This window comes from Gallus gallus, chromosome 13 (assembly GCF_016699485.2).
Source record: "Gallus gallus isolate bGalGal1 chromosome 13, bGalGal1.mat.broiler.GRCg7b, whole genome shotgun sequence".
NCBI classification, from domain to species: Eukaryota; Metazoa; Chordata; class Aves; order Galliformes; family Phasianidae; genus Gallus; species Gallus gallus.
Window position 1 is genome coordinate 8,709,477 of NC_052544.1, and position 15,933 is coordinate 8,725,409.

The window sequence follows — 15,933 nt, forward strand, 5'->3', positions numbered from 1 at the left end:
AGTTGCCAAAAGCCAGGTATAAATAACCTGCTGGTCGGCCTGTGGAAACTGTGCCTACATGCTTTGTAAGTGCAAAGTCATATCTGCCTTTTTGAAAGCAGGGTTAACTGCTCCACAGTACTGCCAGCTGAGTTCACTTCACAGTTACTTGAGGTGATGAATGTGCTGGAAATCTATGCCCTGGTTTCTCGTGATTGTTTAGGATATAAGTACAAGCATATCGAGGGGGATATTCACAGCACAGTACAGTGTGTCTCACTGCATTGTGGGCTAACTGGTACACTTCTGAACATCCAGTCTCCCTGCAGTATTAGTAATACCTTCCATTGTGTTGAATATGCTGGTATCAGAAATCTGTAAGGCAGCTTTTGCAATAGAGAGGGCACAAGGTTCCTCTCTGTTCCCAGCATGTAAATACTCTTCCAAGTGACCAATGCTTCAGGAACCTTGAGGCTTGCTGGAATTTTTCCTTCAAGTTCTTACAGGAACATCTGACCTGAGGGCAAGTAAAACCTGTTCACTTTTCCATGCATGTAACTCCACATCCTATCAGATCCAGAGACTTGCCTAAATCTCTTATCTGTGTGTCATGGTCAAGGAGGGAGATAGAATGTAATATAGTTGAAGAGGTGGGAAACAGAACAGCACATCGAGAGGGTGAACTGCCTTTTAAGCACTTGAAGCCAGCTAATGAGCTTGGCTGAGAACCGCTGATCATCAGCTTTCTGTAGTGCCTTTGCCTGTTCCTAGCTTACTTGCACCATGTAAAACTTAATTTGTTGGTTTTGGGTGCTATTTACATGGTTAAAATGGCAGGCAGAGAGGAGAGAAGCATGCTGTGACATCAGCTTTCCACCGAGTTAAAAGATGGGATTATTTTGTTAATCCTGTGATGGATCATCTTTTTAAAACTAGTAAATATTTCTGACTGTAAGAAAAAATTTCCTTTTATAGTATCCCCAGACTGCTGTTTTTACTGACTCCAGTGTGGAGGTATTTCCTATCTCTAATTGTTCACTCGCACTGAAAAGCTCCTGCATTTTCATGTGCTTTCTCTCAGCTCTTTTAGCCACGTTGATGTATTATTGTGACCACCGTGAGATGCTGCCAGCTTTCAGCACTTTATGGGCTGTGAGCAGGAAAGATCAGCTACTTCCTCTGCCCGTGAGACCATGATGTCACCAGCTGCTCTGGGCTGCTTTATCATCCGCTGCTGCTGTTGCTTTGGTGTATGTGGAAAGAATGTAAACAGTACTTTCCAGATGTTCTCAGGGCAGCTGGAGAACCATAAATGGACTCTTTGCTTCAGGAATATTACTGATCTGTTTAGGTGGTGGCAGGGAATAGAATGATGAAAACATACAGCTCCGTGGGCATCCCATGCAGCGTGTTCTGTCAATTATATCACATGAGCAAGAGCTGTGTGTGGTTAGCAAATGCCACTCTGTCTGCTGCTGTGGCCCTCTTAGCTGTGTTTGGAAATGCTGCACATGCTGAGTTCATCCTCACGAGACCCTGAACAGATGTACTCTTCGTATTTCATAGGTGAAGCAGTGGTTCATCAGGACAGTTAAGTGATTGCATAGCGAGTTCAGGACATGAACTGCGTAGGTGATGTTCATGATACCATCCTTCCTTCTCTTGTCCTTTCTTCCTCCGGTTTCACATCCTGAATAAAACAGCAGTAGTGTCCTAATCTAGTGTGTGACAAATGCACACAGTGTGCATCCAGATTGTACTGATGATTTATATAGGTGCGGAGTAAAGGAAAGAATGCTGATGTAGTTTTTGAGCGCTCAATGTAACATTTGGTGTAGTAGGAAGTACTGAATCAATGCAGGGATGTTTCATCTTGGTGCCACAGAGAGGGGGAATTTGGAAGCCAGCATCTCTCATGCCTGTCCAGGGCTGGAGAAAGCATCAAATCTCTCTTGGTAGTGCTATATCCAAAAAAAGTCTATTCAGGGGGAGAACCAGTCACTTCCTTCTTTAGGGTGTGTGTGTGTTTTTAATGCGTTAATTAATTTTTATTGAGTGGTGGAAAAACTGATGTCAAGAGCTGCATTGCGGCTGGACATGCAGCAACACAACGTGGTAGGAAATAATACAGCAACATCATAAGGACAGTGAAAGTTTAACCATGGAGAGTTTAAAATAGCAAAGCTGAGCCGTATGGATATTAAAAGATATGACTGAATCAAAACAACCATCTAATATTAAAATGAATTTTGCAAACTTCTTGGGTTAACTTTTCCTATGTAGCCAACATCCAAGGGTCAATTTCTTGCCTTAACATCGTGATTTCTGGCTCTGGTTTTGGTGAGCTTTGGCTACCGTGGAATACGAAACAGAAGTTCAAATGTTGGTTGTGTCTTGCTGTGTTTTTTTTTCTGCCAGGCCTTTATATTCAGGAGTCCGTAGAGTATCCTTTTCCTTTTACGGTGGTCTGTAAGCTTGTCCAGCATGACTTCTTCATTGGCACCTGTAGCAGCTCGGATTGCAAAGATCCATGGCAGCAAAGCCAAGGGAGGCGGAGGGAAGTGCTTTGGAAACTGGAGCCCAAAAGCAGAGCAGTTACATAACTGTACAAAAGAAAAAGGACTTTTTGTTTTGTTTGGTTTTTCCTTCTCATATCCTTCTGCAAACTCAAAAAAAATGTTGTTGGAAAGCTGGATGGAAAAAACTTCAGCATCGTTCATCCCTGTGGGGACATGAAATGTATTGAAATATTCCACCTGGTTTATGGCTGTTCCTTTTCCTCTTTCAGGTTTGACATCTACAGGAAGGTGCCAAAAGACCTTACACAGCCAACCTACACAGGGGCTATTAGTAAGTAGCACTTTTTTTTTGCTGTCCTTGCATTCCCCTGAGCTAAAATTAAAGATCTTTTGGCTTCTGTGTCTTAGGGGGTATTTTAAAAGGGATATAAAAGACTAGGAATTATGTCCTTCATTGCTAAGACAGCTCTTCTTACCCAGTACCTAAGGTTTCACTAAATGATGGAAGAATTTGCGTGGATTTGGACTCTCGGCATCGAAAAGTAGCAAAGGTATCTTTTTGTGAAAGGGAGCTCCTAAGAGCTAAAGCTGGAATGCCCACTCTGCTTAGCTACTGAAGCAGCTGTAGAGTTTTTGCTTCCCCGGAATAGAAGCTGTGAATCTGCTCCAAACACTGAGGGAGTGAACAACTGAATTTTTTTGCCTGTTTCTGATGGGCATCTCTTCATTGTGAAGAGCAGCTCATTGCTGTTGTGTTCACAGTTACATTTCTTATTTACTGAAGAGATTTGAGGAACCACACTCTACAGATAGAGACCTCTACAGATAGAGAATCCAGGTTTTGCATTCCGGTTGCATGAAGAGCTGAGTGGATGGCAGTGTGCAGTGGCCATCAGAGAGGATGGTTTGGGAAACAGGTATTTCTGTCACAATGTACTTAGGGGATTCATCTGACTTTGTAGATGGGGCTAATGAGTGGAGATGTTACTTTATTGTTATTTGTCATGCTTTTGAAGGAGAATAATTAGTTTGTCAGAAACCACTGATAGCGATCCACTCTCACTCCTGCGTATCAGTGCATAGACTTCAGCTGATACAAATCTCATGCCTCGAGCCTCTTTTCCTTCCTTCCTCCTCCTGAGGTAGGCTGTGGGCTGAGTAATGCAATTTCACACAATTATATCCAGTGAGTGCACTGCGCAGAGTGGTAAACATTGATCAGGTTGGTCCTGCCAAGTCTGTAATTAGACGCCTATTGCAGCTTTCCTGTTCCATTGAACAGTGACTTCCTTTGATCATATAGTTGTGCTCCATTCGTCCATTCTCGTAGATGGGTCAGTAGCCTTGTATGTCATTGCTGACGTGAGTGATGTCATATCCCTTGGTGACAAGAGGCACCAAATAGAACTGAGTCAATAGCAGTGAATCAGTGGGACACGAAGCAGAGCCTTTTGTGAGCTAAAGGAACTCCTCACTTCTTACTGTGAGGGTGGTTGAGCCCTGGAGCTGGTTGCCCAGTGGTGTGGAGTCTCCAACCTTGGGATACTCTGAACAAGTAGACCTGACCCTGACCAACAAGCTTCATCTGACCCTTTTTTTTTCAGGAGTATTGGATGGGATGCTCTCCATAGGTCCCTTCCAGCCTCAACTATTCTCTGTTTCCGTGAAAATACCTTGTTATCGTAAATATTTACTTTCACAGAGTCCTTGTCCTCTCTGTTATCCTGACCACTGAATTACTTGCAAGCCAATTCCCTCTTTGCTTTGCTGAGACTGAACAAAGAGCTTGAGTAAAACTGTTCAGTAATTTAGAGGTATATGAGATTGAGCATTTTGAAAGAACACTTTGAACTTGTTTAGTTGATCCTACCTTCTCTTCTGGTTTGGAAACGAAGAGTTCCCACACTGTAACTGGGCTGCCTTTGAGAATTTGTCTTGTTATGAATCACCTGCAAAAGAGTATGTTTTAGAAACAAAAAACCCATCAAAGGCCATCCAGCAGTATTAGGCTTTCAGATCTGCAGTAAACAGCTTAAGTGATAAGTGTGTTGTGGGAAGGCTTGGAGGCTGTGACTCTTACTTAAAATTATTAGCTGACTTATTTCTCTCTATTGTTATTTGCAGCTTCTCAGGCTTTGATTTTCTTCTCTAACTGGTTCTTCTTCTTTTTGTCAGTGTTTGCAGAAAGGCTGATAGAAGCTTTTGAACCACACAGGCAGCCAACAACCTGTGGTAGCTTTGCATGTGAGGATCCTGGATGCAGCTTTCCTAATGGATTTTCTGTCTGACCAAGCCTGTGACTTGTAATTTGAAAGCCAGTAATCTTGAGTGATGTAGGAGGCCATGAATGAGACCAGCCCATTGCCATGGCAGTTTGAAGCCTGGGAAGGTCTCATGAGTTTGAGATAAATGCTTCAGGGAATTCAGATGTTAACCATAATAGAGGCTTGGAGGTAGGGGAAGGTGCTACTCTTCTTTACAGGGTTAAGTACCAACACTGCTTCCAACCAGCAGGGGCGTAGGGGCCAACTGCTAGGAAAGAGGCAGCTCCAAGTAAGTGTGAAGGTGTTTTGGTGGAGAAGAGCAGGCAGTCTGGAATGCGGGCAAGTTCAGAAGCCAGCTGGAGGGTTTCTGTTCTGTAGGCTTTTGTAATTTTGAAAACACACTGCATATAAGATACTTCAGATCTGTGAAGCAACCCTTCTGGCTGCTAGAAACTAGTAGGAGCAAAGGAACCAAGAGCAATCCCCCATAGTTCAGTGTGATGGGGTTTGCACAGAACAGCACTCACAAAGACTACTCTGAAAGGCAGGCAGTAGTTAAGCATCCCTTGTTCTTAGCAAAATTCTCTTCTTTCAGACTGTGTTCCAGTTCATGTGCCACTAAGACAGTCGTGCTGTTGTTGTCCCTCTTCCACCAGGTGTTGTGCCAGTCCTTACAAGCCTTCTAACCCTGGTGCATTGTGTCTGTGATGCCGGCACACAGCCATTCTAACAGACCTGATTAACATGGTGACGAATTGGCCATGTTTGGGTATGTAGGCAGCAGTGGCACATGCCCTGGCTGTCTGACAGCTGGCATCTGAACAGCAGCAGTCTGACTTCTTGAGAGAGAAGCCTCCAACTCGAACAGCTGCTGTAGCAGTCCTTCTGCTTAACAGTCAGTGCGGATGCATAGTTTGCATGCATGTCTTGTATGCACACATGGTAACGTTATCCAGAAATACTCTATGCTGTTTGGAGGCTGGAGTTTTAAATACATCAGGAAATATCAAAGTTATGATTCACATGTCATTTGTAACAAGACCCAATCCTTGCACTTCATAGCAGTTTGTTTCATTGTGCAATAAATACTATTAATTTTATGCCTTAATATAGACAAAGATTCATTCCTTCAGTCTGTATGTTGTTAAACAGTTTGCATTTCTTTCATTTATTGAAGGGTGGGGAGGAAGAGTCAGGAATGTACCTAGATGAGAGTGTATAGCAGGAGGGGTATGTTCATAAGGGTGATGATGTAGAAGCCAATGTTGAAAAAAGTGCTTGGTAGAATCACCATTTTGGAGTTTCTCAATAACAGCATGTTCCAGTGTGTCTACAGTGAGCAACCTTGGATATATTGATCACCCTGTCTTACTAGAGTTTTAAAAAAACCTGTCTTAGATTGTCCTTTAAGCTCTGTGGGAACATCACAGTGCTCTTGCAGTTAAGCTAAGCTTTATGCATTAATTTTTCCAATTCTATCTGATCCTAGTCTTTAATCTGCTTTTCCAGATGCAATATAGTTGTCATATGTGTGTGTCTGAAACCATGCATTTGCATGGAAGCTAGTACAGGTCTTCACTACGGAGTAAGTAGCTGAAGCACTATGTTTGTACACTGTCACACTGAGAGTGTTGTATCTGCCTGCATACAGCTGCGTACACTAAGAGAGGCACTTTGGCAGCAAGAGATGGTTCAGAGCATAAGGCTTTTGTGTAAACATGATGCAGACACCCGACACCCCCTGCTCCGGAGATGTACAGGAACACTTTAACACCAGAGCAGCCATGCTAGCAAGGTCGTTGCAGAACTCCATTTAGCCAGGTGTACTTTTTAAGGTAGTGATCAGCAATAGATGTTGAGAAAGAGCATGAGGACAGGTGAAACAATGCCCAGACATCCCCCACTTGGGAGCTCTGGACTTCCTGAGACAGAGGTGGTTCTTTTGTGTTTATTGGCCATCAATGAATTTCTTCTTCTAGACATGTCTGATTCTTTTCTTTTTTTAAAATCTTTTAGACTTTTCCTACCATTGAGAAGTTTCAGAATGCCAAGTGTCTCATAGAGGAAAAACTCTCTCCTCTTGTTTTTAAGCTTGGCCTTCCATCGCATTCTTGTACTGGGAGCAACAGTGAGTTGTTGTTCCCCATTCACCTTCTCCAGACCTGCCTCGTGTCCACTCTCAGTAATCTCTTTTGCAGGTTGAATACTGCCTGTGCAGTGCAAACACTGACAGAAGTATCAAAGGTCTTTGGAAGTCAGTCTCCACCGCGCATTTCAGGACATCTTGCAGGACTTCTTATGTGCAGGTTCTTTTACTTTTACTGTACTGTACTTAGTATGTATTGTCACAGGTCTTCACTGGAAGAGCTGGGTTGGAATATGGACTTAAGGGAGATAGTGCTTTGTATACCAGGAAAGGAGGAGGTAATTTGATAATGAAAATGACAGAGAAGAAAGTGAAAAGTTGGAAAAGGAGGAAAGCTCTGGGTGAGAATTGACATCAGTACCAGGCTTGCAAAGGAGTGATGGAGAGCAGAGAGATCTGTAATATGCTGTGGTAAACCGTTACAGAATGAGAACGCAGCAAAAGGGAATATGGGAAACAGCTGAAAGAATTGTCTCAATCATACATTCTCCTCTGCATACTGCCAAGATCAGAGATTTTGTGTGTCTGCTGTTCGGTGATTAATGGTGAGAAACACTGGATCAACTAGTCTTGTGCCTGACTGCTTTTCTTTCTGCTCTTATGTAGGTGTATATGTTCTCATAAGAGTTTGTTGCTGTGTTCTAAGTAGGTCCTTCTCCACGCCCATGATGCACTGTGCGGGTGGCTTAGCTGGGTTACAGCAGCATGGTGCTGTTCTGCGTCCTCACAGCCAGGACCTGGAAGTGACTGTCTGACCATCTGAGGTTTCTCTTTTCTGATGAATATCCTCTCTGGCTTCCCATTTTCCTACTGGTCTGTGACTTTATTTTCTCCTTTTTCTTCATCCTACTTAATGGCTTTTTGGCATCTCTTTTAATCCCCCGCACTTATGAGAGGGTCTCTAAATGAATCCACCCTTGAAATGACTCTGATGAAGAAGGGGAAGCTGTGTATTTGTCTTTCCTCAGAACTACAGGCTGACTAATCTGAAGAATGAGGCACAAGACTTTAGGTCACTCAAGGGTCTCTCTCGGTATTTGCCTTAAGTGCCTCCACTTTCCTTCCCATGCCTCCCATACTCCGTACCAAGGGACTGTGGACAGGCACAATAGTTTGATTAAAACTGCTCCCCAACCAGACATTGCTTGAGCCTTCTGGAGGAAAGGATATTCAGGCTGTATAGGTCATGTGGAGTAAAGTTGAGGAACAGGGTTTTTCAATCTTAACGTTTCTCAATCTTAATTAGTGGCTGTGGTAAAACGGTCATTTCCAAAGAGTGCTTGATCACTGTTACTCTGCTGGGACTGAGGGGTGAACCAGACTGTGTCTGCTGTCATGCCATTTCCCGGTTTACTCTTTTGTAGAATGATTCATGATGAACTTGGATATTTTATTTAATACAACCCCGTCTCCTTGAGTTGGCACATCCGTGTCTAATCATCCCCCCTCAGTGAGAGTCACAGCCATTCCTTCCTTCCTTCAAGCCCCTCCTGTATAGGAAACTGACTGTTGCTGCTGCATGAATGTCACTTTACAATGTTTTGAACAGTTTCCTGATGGAGGGTAACAAAGGATACACTAGCACTAACTTTTGGCTCCCTTCTTTTAACTATAGGTTGGCTTTCTTAGAACTGACATAGGACTTGTCCAGGTTCTTAGCCATGACTTTGCTACAGATTTTTCTTTTCTGAAGAGTCAGTATGTTAGCAAATGGAGAAATAAGAGGAGAATGAGGCACTGTTTAGACTAGTCCATTATCACAACAGTGTCTGCAGTGCCAGCTCTGTCTCGCATGTAGTACAGGCTGTGAGACGGCGTGTGCATAGCCTTAGAACCTGACAAAGAACCAAAATGTTTCCTAATCCACAAAACACAACATAGCTGATTGTGTGCTTCTGAAGCAAGGAAATGCCTTTCTCTTTTTTTTTTTTTTCCTCTTAAGGAGGTTTTCGTGTAATAAAATAAGCATGGAGCAAGGGCTCCAAAAGAAGTGCTGCTGACAAGCACTTTTGTCAAAGTTGGGGGGGGGGAGAGCTGGTTGACCAGTATAGTGTGTTGGAGGTGAAGAACACAGGAGCCGTGGCAAGATGGAAATCATGGTGGAAAAGGTAGGCCAAGACTTAAGATACCCAGCAGGATGCTGAGTATTGGCATGACATTGAAGCCACTGCTTGGATGGCCTGGTGTGAATTGTTGTCTCTACAGAAAAATTGGTAATTATTAGATGTCTGGGTGGAATGTTTGCAAGGGGAATAATCTGCCTTTGTGAAAACGGTTTGTGTCTTTGTTAGAGATATAAACTAACCTTTTCCTCAACTTTCCTCTTTTCCAGTCTCTGTCTGCTGCTGTCTCTTCATACTGTTTCTCTTCCTGTCTGAGCTCACCGGATTCATAGCCACTGAAATGTAAGTAAAAACCATGTTTTCCTTTTTGAATGTGTGTTTATATATGATTCTTTACAGATGTCCTCCATTATCTTGGAAAAATGTGCTGGTAATTTCACTAGCCAGTTAGTTCTCTCATGGTTTAGGATTCTTTTTGGTTGAGTTGAAATACTCAGTCATTCATTCAGCTTTTTGTTTTACTGAGATAAGCTAGGCAAACTTTGTTCTAAAATATTTATATTACGGGAAATTGTTCCATACCTGCTTGATCCTTTATCAGTTGCATACCAGATTTGTCTGTTGAACAAGATGGCTAGGCCTCCCATTCCTTTCCAGTTCTCTGATAATAGATGGGCATAAGGCACTGTGATTGCTAAGAAGATAGGTGCCAACCTGCTGCAGGTTCCCTCTTCCTCGTTAAGTTCTTGATTTCTTTTCCTCTTATGAGATTGATTTTCCGTCTCCTCCTGAATACAGTACTTTTGTCTGTGCGTTTCCAGATTCACTTTGAATTGGTGTCTTTTTCATCAGCGATACCTTCAGTTTAAATGTGTGGTGCCTACTGGTTGAAACCACACAACCGGTGCTCTGGGAGCATGGGATCTTGTTGCAGATCCCTGGGATCTCTGACGACCTGTTATTTTCCCCTGACTTCTCTGTGGGTAGAATGAGGATAGCATTCTGCTGGTCTTCACTGGATATTTTTGGAGATGCTTTCTGAGAAAATGAACTGTATAAAATGTGAGTGCTTATTAGTTTAATATTATAAACCTTTTTTTATTTTTCCGATGTCAGATAGAACTGAATGTCTGATTCATGCAGATAGCTTTACTTGTGGCATGAGTTTTTTCTTTGTGCCCATTAAGCCTTACTTGAAAATGTAGTTGACAGCTTTTGTGCCTGAAGAGGAATTGTCCCCAGGCGATCTGTTCTGGGCCTGCTATGAGCAAAACAGTAATAATTCACGGTGTAAAAAATTGCTCATAGAATGAGTTATTTTCATTGGTCAGATGGTTGGGTTTTTTTCTGTTCTTACGCTCCTCCTGCCTTAAAGTTGACTTTTCTTGGTAACTATTAACCTAAGTACCTTTGTATGGGGTTCTAGGAAACGTTCTCCATAATCCTACTGACGTGGCAGTGAGCTCACCCGGCTGTGATGCAGTTTTCCTGGAGAGTTAGGAAGGGCGGAACTTCAGGCAGACTGGCATGATGGTCCACATGGCCACAGATGTCACTGTGGAGCACAAAAGCTCTGAAATGCACAAGACTTCTGTGCTGTATTCTGACCGTGCTTTGCATTGGTTCTGATCACCTTGTACCTTTTCATTGTTTTTATGCATCTCTGACTTGGATCAAGAATTTAAGTTAAAGAATAATTTTAACCTTGAGTAATGTTTAACCTTAAGACAATAGTGTAATCGAGCTCTAGCTGATTTTTGTGCCTGTTGCACTTTTCTTTCAGAGATGATATCTCATCTTTCTTACTCGTGTACTGTTTCTTTGAATTCAATTCCATGCATATATTTTTTTTAAATACTAGGCTCACCTTATCAACCTACTTTTCTCAGGAGCTAAATGTGAGAAATTCTTGGTTTCCTTGTTTTTTAAAAAAATAGAGAATTATAAACAGATTACTTCAAGTAAAAAAGTACTTTTTGTTGCTCTTAGAACTCATTTACTTATCTGTTTTTTTTTGCTGTTAGTGTTTTACAAGAGGAATCAGAAATATTTACCTAATTTTGATAGAACAGAGCGCATGTTTATTTATGTATTGATTGTTTCCTGACTGTGGATTTGTTTTTGAACAGCAAAGCTGTATGATTCTCTGAGGCCTCTTTGTGCTTGTTTCGTATTGTGACTTTCTGAACAAGATGATGCATTCTCCATGAAGATACTAGAGGTGCTCTGAGTTGTGAATACTGAGGATTCTTGCTGAAACCTCAGAGTTGGTAAGCTGTCATTCCCAGCAGGGCCTACTTAGAGAGGAGGTGTTTGTGAGCAGTAAAGCAGTAAAATTTTAGGGAGGTTGTCATGGAAGAATCAGAGGCAAATGCAGGAAGCTGCTGTGTCACGGACTGTCCCACACAATAGTTTGCTGAATGTGATAACCTCCTTTTGATGAGTTGTGGGTCATCAAATTCTCTCTTGCTGGGAATAGCTCACCCACTGCATTTGTGGATAGGCTTGCTCCGTTACAGCGGAAATACTTCAGAATGACACGTAACAGGTGCTTCCCAGTTCAGTGACTTCTGAAGTAGAAGTACACTCTTCTCTTTCCATTTCTTACTCATTGCTTTCTCTTCTGGGAAGCCCATGGCACTTTAGAGGTGTTCAGAGATTTTAGAATGTGCTACTGACACTACATTGTGAGGCAGCATAGTCGCATGGTTCAGAACATGGGTGCAGATGTGTGGAGCTGTATGTGGTCTGAAACAGCGTGAGAACTCTGTACCATCATTAGAAACCAGGTGATGGCAGATAACAATGGAGATAGTAACTCAGAAAAATGTTTTGAGCCTTGTTTGCCAAGAACCAAATACTTTGCGTGATGCAGAAGATTCCTTTTGTGTAAACTGCTCAATACCCATCACCTTTTATTGCAAGTTTCAGTTTTCTTCTGTATCAAGTTTCTTTTATATCTTTTATATCTCTTGCACAAGATACCCTCCCGGCTTGAAATTTCCTAGCGTCAGCCAAAATTTGAATGATTAACTAGGGTATGCTCTTGTGCAGGGTGAGCTTTTCTACTTTGCCAGTGCCAGCTGAATTAGAAGACTGCATCAGTCTTTGTGTAATATTTCCCCTAAAGCATTCATGCATTTTACAAAACCAGATTGCATGGGGATAGCTGCACATTTTTGATGGCAAGTTGAAATCAAGAGCACCTGGTCTGGTTCCTTACATCAGAGACAAACCAGGTTCACTGATTGTCAATGGTTAATTCGTGCTTACCTCATAGCCCGGTTATGCCCAGCGTGTGGAGTGTGTGTGTGCACTGACATCCAGCTTCAGGGCAAGTCAGCAGCAACCTCAACAGCAGTGGTACCCACAGGATTAGCTGTCTGACTCTTACCAGTGGGTTTCTTTGGTATCTAGATTGGAAGAGATTGGTATAGTTTGCTGATCTCATGTTTTGTAACATGAGAAAATAAGATCTTCTCTGCACCACATTAACCTCTAATACTAGCTATCTTCTGTCCACTGTTGGACTTCTTTCTGCATTCACATGACTGTAGCAATTTAAAGTCCTGTTATTATTAGAAATCTGCGTGGTCACTCTTGCCCAACTTCAAATCTCTTTTTCTTTGACCAGCCCGTTGTCTTAGTGCTTGCAGTCTCAGTTTGTCTAGGTGGCAGAAGGCCAGGAAATTACACCTTCATCTTGAAGATAGCAGTCATAACACTAAGCCCAAACAGCTTATCGATGTGAGGAAGACTGCATAGCAATAGGTATGTCATAACTCAGTGTGTGGACATGTCTAATGAGCACCCAGATCGCGTCTGTGGCAGGGAAGCATGCTTCAGCTAGGAAGCTGGATTAAAATTCTGTACACATTACAGTGGACATGCAGGAAATTAATGTGGCATAGGTAGCATGCTGTAAATGCACATCCTATTTTGTTGCTTACTAGCTTCCTGTGTAGATGAGTCTGGAGCAAGCTAGAAAATTTCTAATTTCTCATGTTAAAGATCCATTGCATGACCCTAACAGGCAGTCCTCTGAGCAGCCGTGAAGGAAGCTGAAGCTTGGTTCTTAGATGGGACTGCATCCTTTCCAGGAAAAGCACTGTGAAGTGCTGGTGAGGGAAGAGGTTCTTCTTCCTCAGCTCAACTACAACCTATCATTGCAGTTAAGAGAAGGGTGAACTCTGGAAATCAAAAATGTTCATGATTGATTTTTTCTATCCAGACTGAGAGTGACTGAAGACTTCAGAACAGACAAAGCAAGAACTTAGATCTAACTCCTCAGTTCTGTAAAAGACAGATAAAGCAGAGGAGGTCTGTGCTCCACATTTGAACATCTGCAAAAATGGCAGTATCAAACACGCTTCTCCCACTGAGCAAATGACTCAAATGGCTGAGGACGTGAAGCTCAAGTGTTAAACGTGTCAGGTATTTCCTGAGCAGGACGGGCAGTAGGTTGAGAGTAGAGGGCTAGGAATTGCTTGGCCTACCTTTAACAGCCTTCCTCATTCATCTTGCTGTTATGCTGCAAATCAAGAATGTAGAGATCATCTATCTCTTTTCTAATTAACCCAGATCAGTTCCAGAAGTTAATAGCTGGCAAGATGATAATCCTGCAGTTTTATGGCTGTAATTAGGTCATGAATTATGTTCTATATGATCAATAAGAGTTTTCCAAGTATTCCATCATTAGGAGGAGAGATGTAATTAAGTAATCTAGTCTGCATTGTATTGGCAGCTAGGAGAAGGGGTAGGAGGGTATGAATGTGCTATCTGTGGTATGAATGTGTGTGCTAAACAGCAATTCATCTGTCACAGCATACTATGTAGAAAGCAGCAGGCTCTTTCTGCTGGTGTTGTTGTGCTGTTGTTCTTCTGCTTTTTTGTTTTGTTTTGTTTTGTTTGTTTGTTCTAAATGAAGTAGCTGGCACTGAACAGGTTCAAGTGACAAGTTTGCTGCTTGAATGTCTGTGTCCTCCTGCAAGGCAGTTAATTATGCAAGCACAATATCTACAATAAACATACTAGCTCTCAATATAAGCATAACTTATCAGCAATGTCAAAATCAACTGTTCATTTAAGGTGGCCAGGTCATTCACTGAGGACACCACTTTGTTTTAATCTTTTTGAAAATATCGTCACTGATCTGTGAACGTCATACAGTCCAGCTCTGGTGCTGGGACCGCATTATATGCAGCACAACTTGTCTGTGCAGGCTATCAGGTACTCCAAAAATGGGAGGAAGCAAAAAGCTAGCTGCTTCTGAGACTAATATTGCTTGATTGCACAGGATTTGTTTGCATGCCCAAGACTGGTTCTGAAGTGAAGCAGAATTGTTATCATACCCTGACATCTTTTCTGTCCCTCAGGCTCTCTAGGGTATTTGAAATGTGTCTTGTGGCTTTGTCTCGTAGTGATTTCTCATAATGACTTGCAGGGTCAGGCTGTAGCTGTTGTGAGAAGCATAGGGTGATCCTGGCGCAATAAGCATTCCTACTGCAAGAAATGGTAGCCTCGGAGCATGAGCTGTCTGCACCGGGAGTACAGTGCTACAACTTGTATGTTCTGATCCAGATTCCAGACACTAAGCTGGAGGTGCAGGTTCAGCTCCACTGGCTCATCCAGCTGAAGCACATAAATGGTGGAGCAAGGTTGAACAGCGTAGAGTTTGTGCATGGCCTAGTAGTCGGTGAGGAATGGAAGTTGTAATCCTGCTCTCGCTATGGACTGACCTTGAGACAGACACTTTTCTGTAGGATATAATCCTTAGCTGACTACCTCAGAGGTGTTAAGAAGCTTAATTAATGTTTGCGTAGTAACTTGGAGATTACCTAATAAAAGGTGTTATATATTTGTGTTGTGCCATTCGTCCTAACGTCCATGTATAGGTTAGCAGGAAGCGGAAGGTGGTGTCATGATGTCATTTGCAAATTCTGATTCAAATCTACGTTGATGTCTTTGGAAGCCTTCTTCTTCCTGCCTCCTGGAGAACTGTAATTCCTTCCATTGTAGGACAGTGTGTTTTCTGTGCTTCACAGCTAAGCCAAGGACATAAAGTGGGACAGAGACCTTCTAAATGGTGAACTGATGAGATTGAGGGCAGAGAAGAGCCTTACAAGTGGCAGAGCAGTAGATATGCACAATTTATTACACAGCAGAGAATTTGCTGACTTACTTCTTGTTTCTTTGCACAAATTGTGAAAATGATGTTACAGTGTTTTTTTCTCCTATATTACGCCTCCTCTTGTTTGGCACAAATGAGGAGGAGGTAGTGCAGGCCTCTTGGTTTAGGATGGTTGTGTCTGTCAGCAAGGTGAATGATGAGAGCTGGAATGGCAAGCGGAGCCAAGAGGACTTGGAGAATTTGCCTGAGAAAGTCCCTTGAGAGAATCTTTGGACTCCCTCAAGAAAGAGTAATTATTTTTCCCCTCAGGCTTAGGGGCCCGCAGAGTGCAGAATGCTTCCTGGCAGTCAGAGGATAAGGTAAAAGGCAGCTTGTGGAGTAAGTGGCTGTATTTTCTATCTTTATAGCTGATGGCTGGGAGGAGGGAGCCTGGCTGTTTGCTATGAAAGAAGGAGAAAAAAAGCTGCAATTTGAAGCAAAGGCTAGGCCATGGAGTACAGAGAGTGAGAATGATGCACTTAGAGAGCACCCAGGCAGAGCCTGAAGCACTGAACAGCCTGATGCCTCGTGGCCTCTCTTGTACTCACAGGACCATGGGCTGTTAGCTGTGGAAGTACAAAGCATCTAGCATTAGTGGTCAGGGTTGCTAGGTTGGGATAAGTTACATGAGAAGTTTTGTTTCTGCGGAAACAAAGCTGTTGTGTCATAAATCTAAGCATGGAGAATGGGTCTGTCTGTCTTTGGATAAAATCTTAAAGAAACTCTAAGCCCTCCTGCTGCTCTTTTCCCTCTCATTCTGTCTTACATACCATTGCAGGATCTGCAATCTTAG

General features: G+C 42.6%; 1 protein-coding gene across 2 annotated transcripts in view; it reads left to right on the forward strand.

Moving 5' to 3' along the window:
* ERGIC1 (endoplasmic reticulum-golgi intermediate compartment 1) overlaps positions 1–15,933 on the forward strand; it is a 59,691-nt gene that overhangs the window by 17,565 nt on the left and 26,193 nt on the right. For both annotated transcript variants that reach the window (XM_015293837.4, XM_015293836.4), the window contains exons 2-3: positions 2,768–2,829; positions 9,241–9,313. In XM_015293837.4, coding sequence (XP_015149323.1) covers positions 2,768–2,829; positions 9,241–9,313 — 135 coding nt within the window. The remainder of the gene's footprint in view (positions 1–2,767; positions 2,830–9,240; positions 9,314–15,933) is intronic.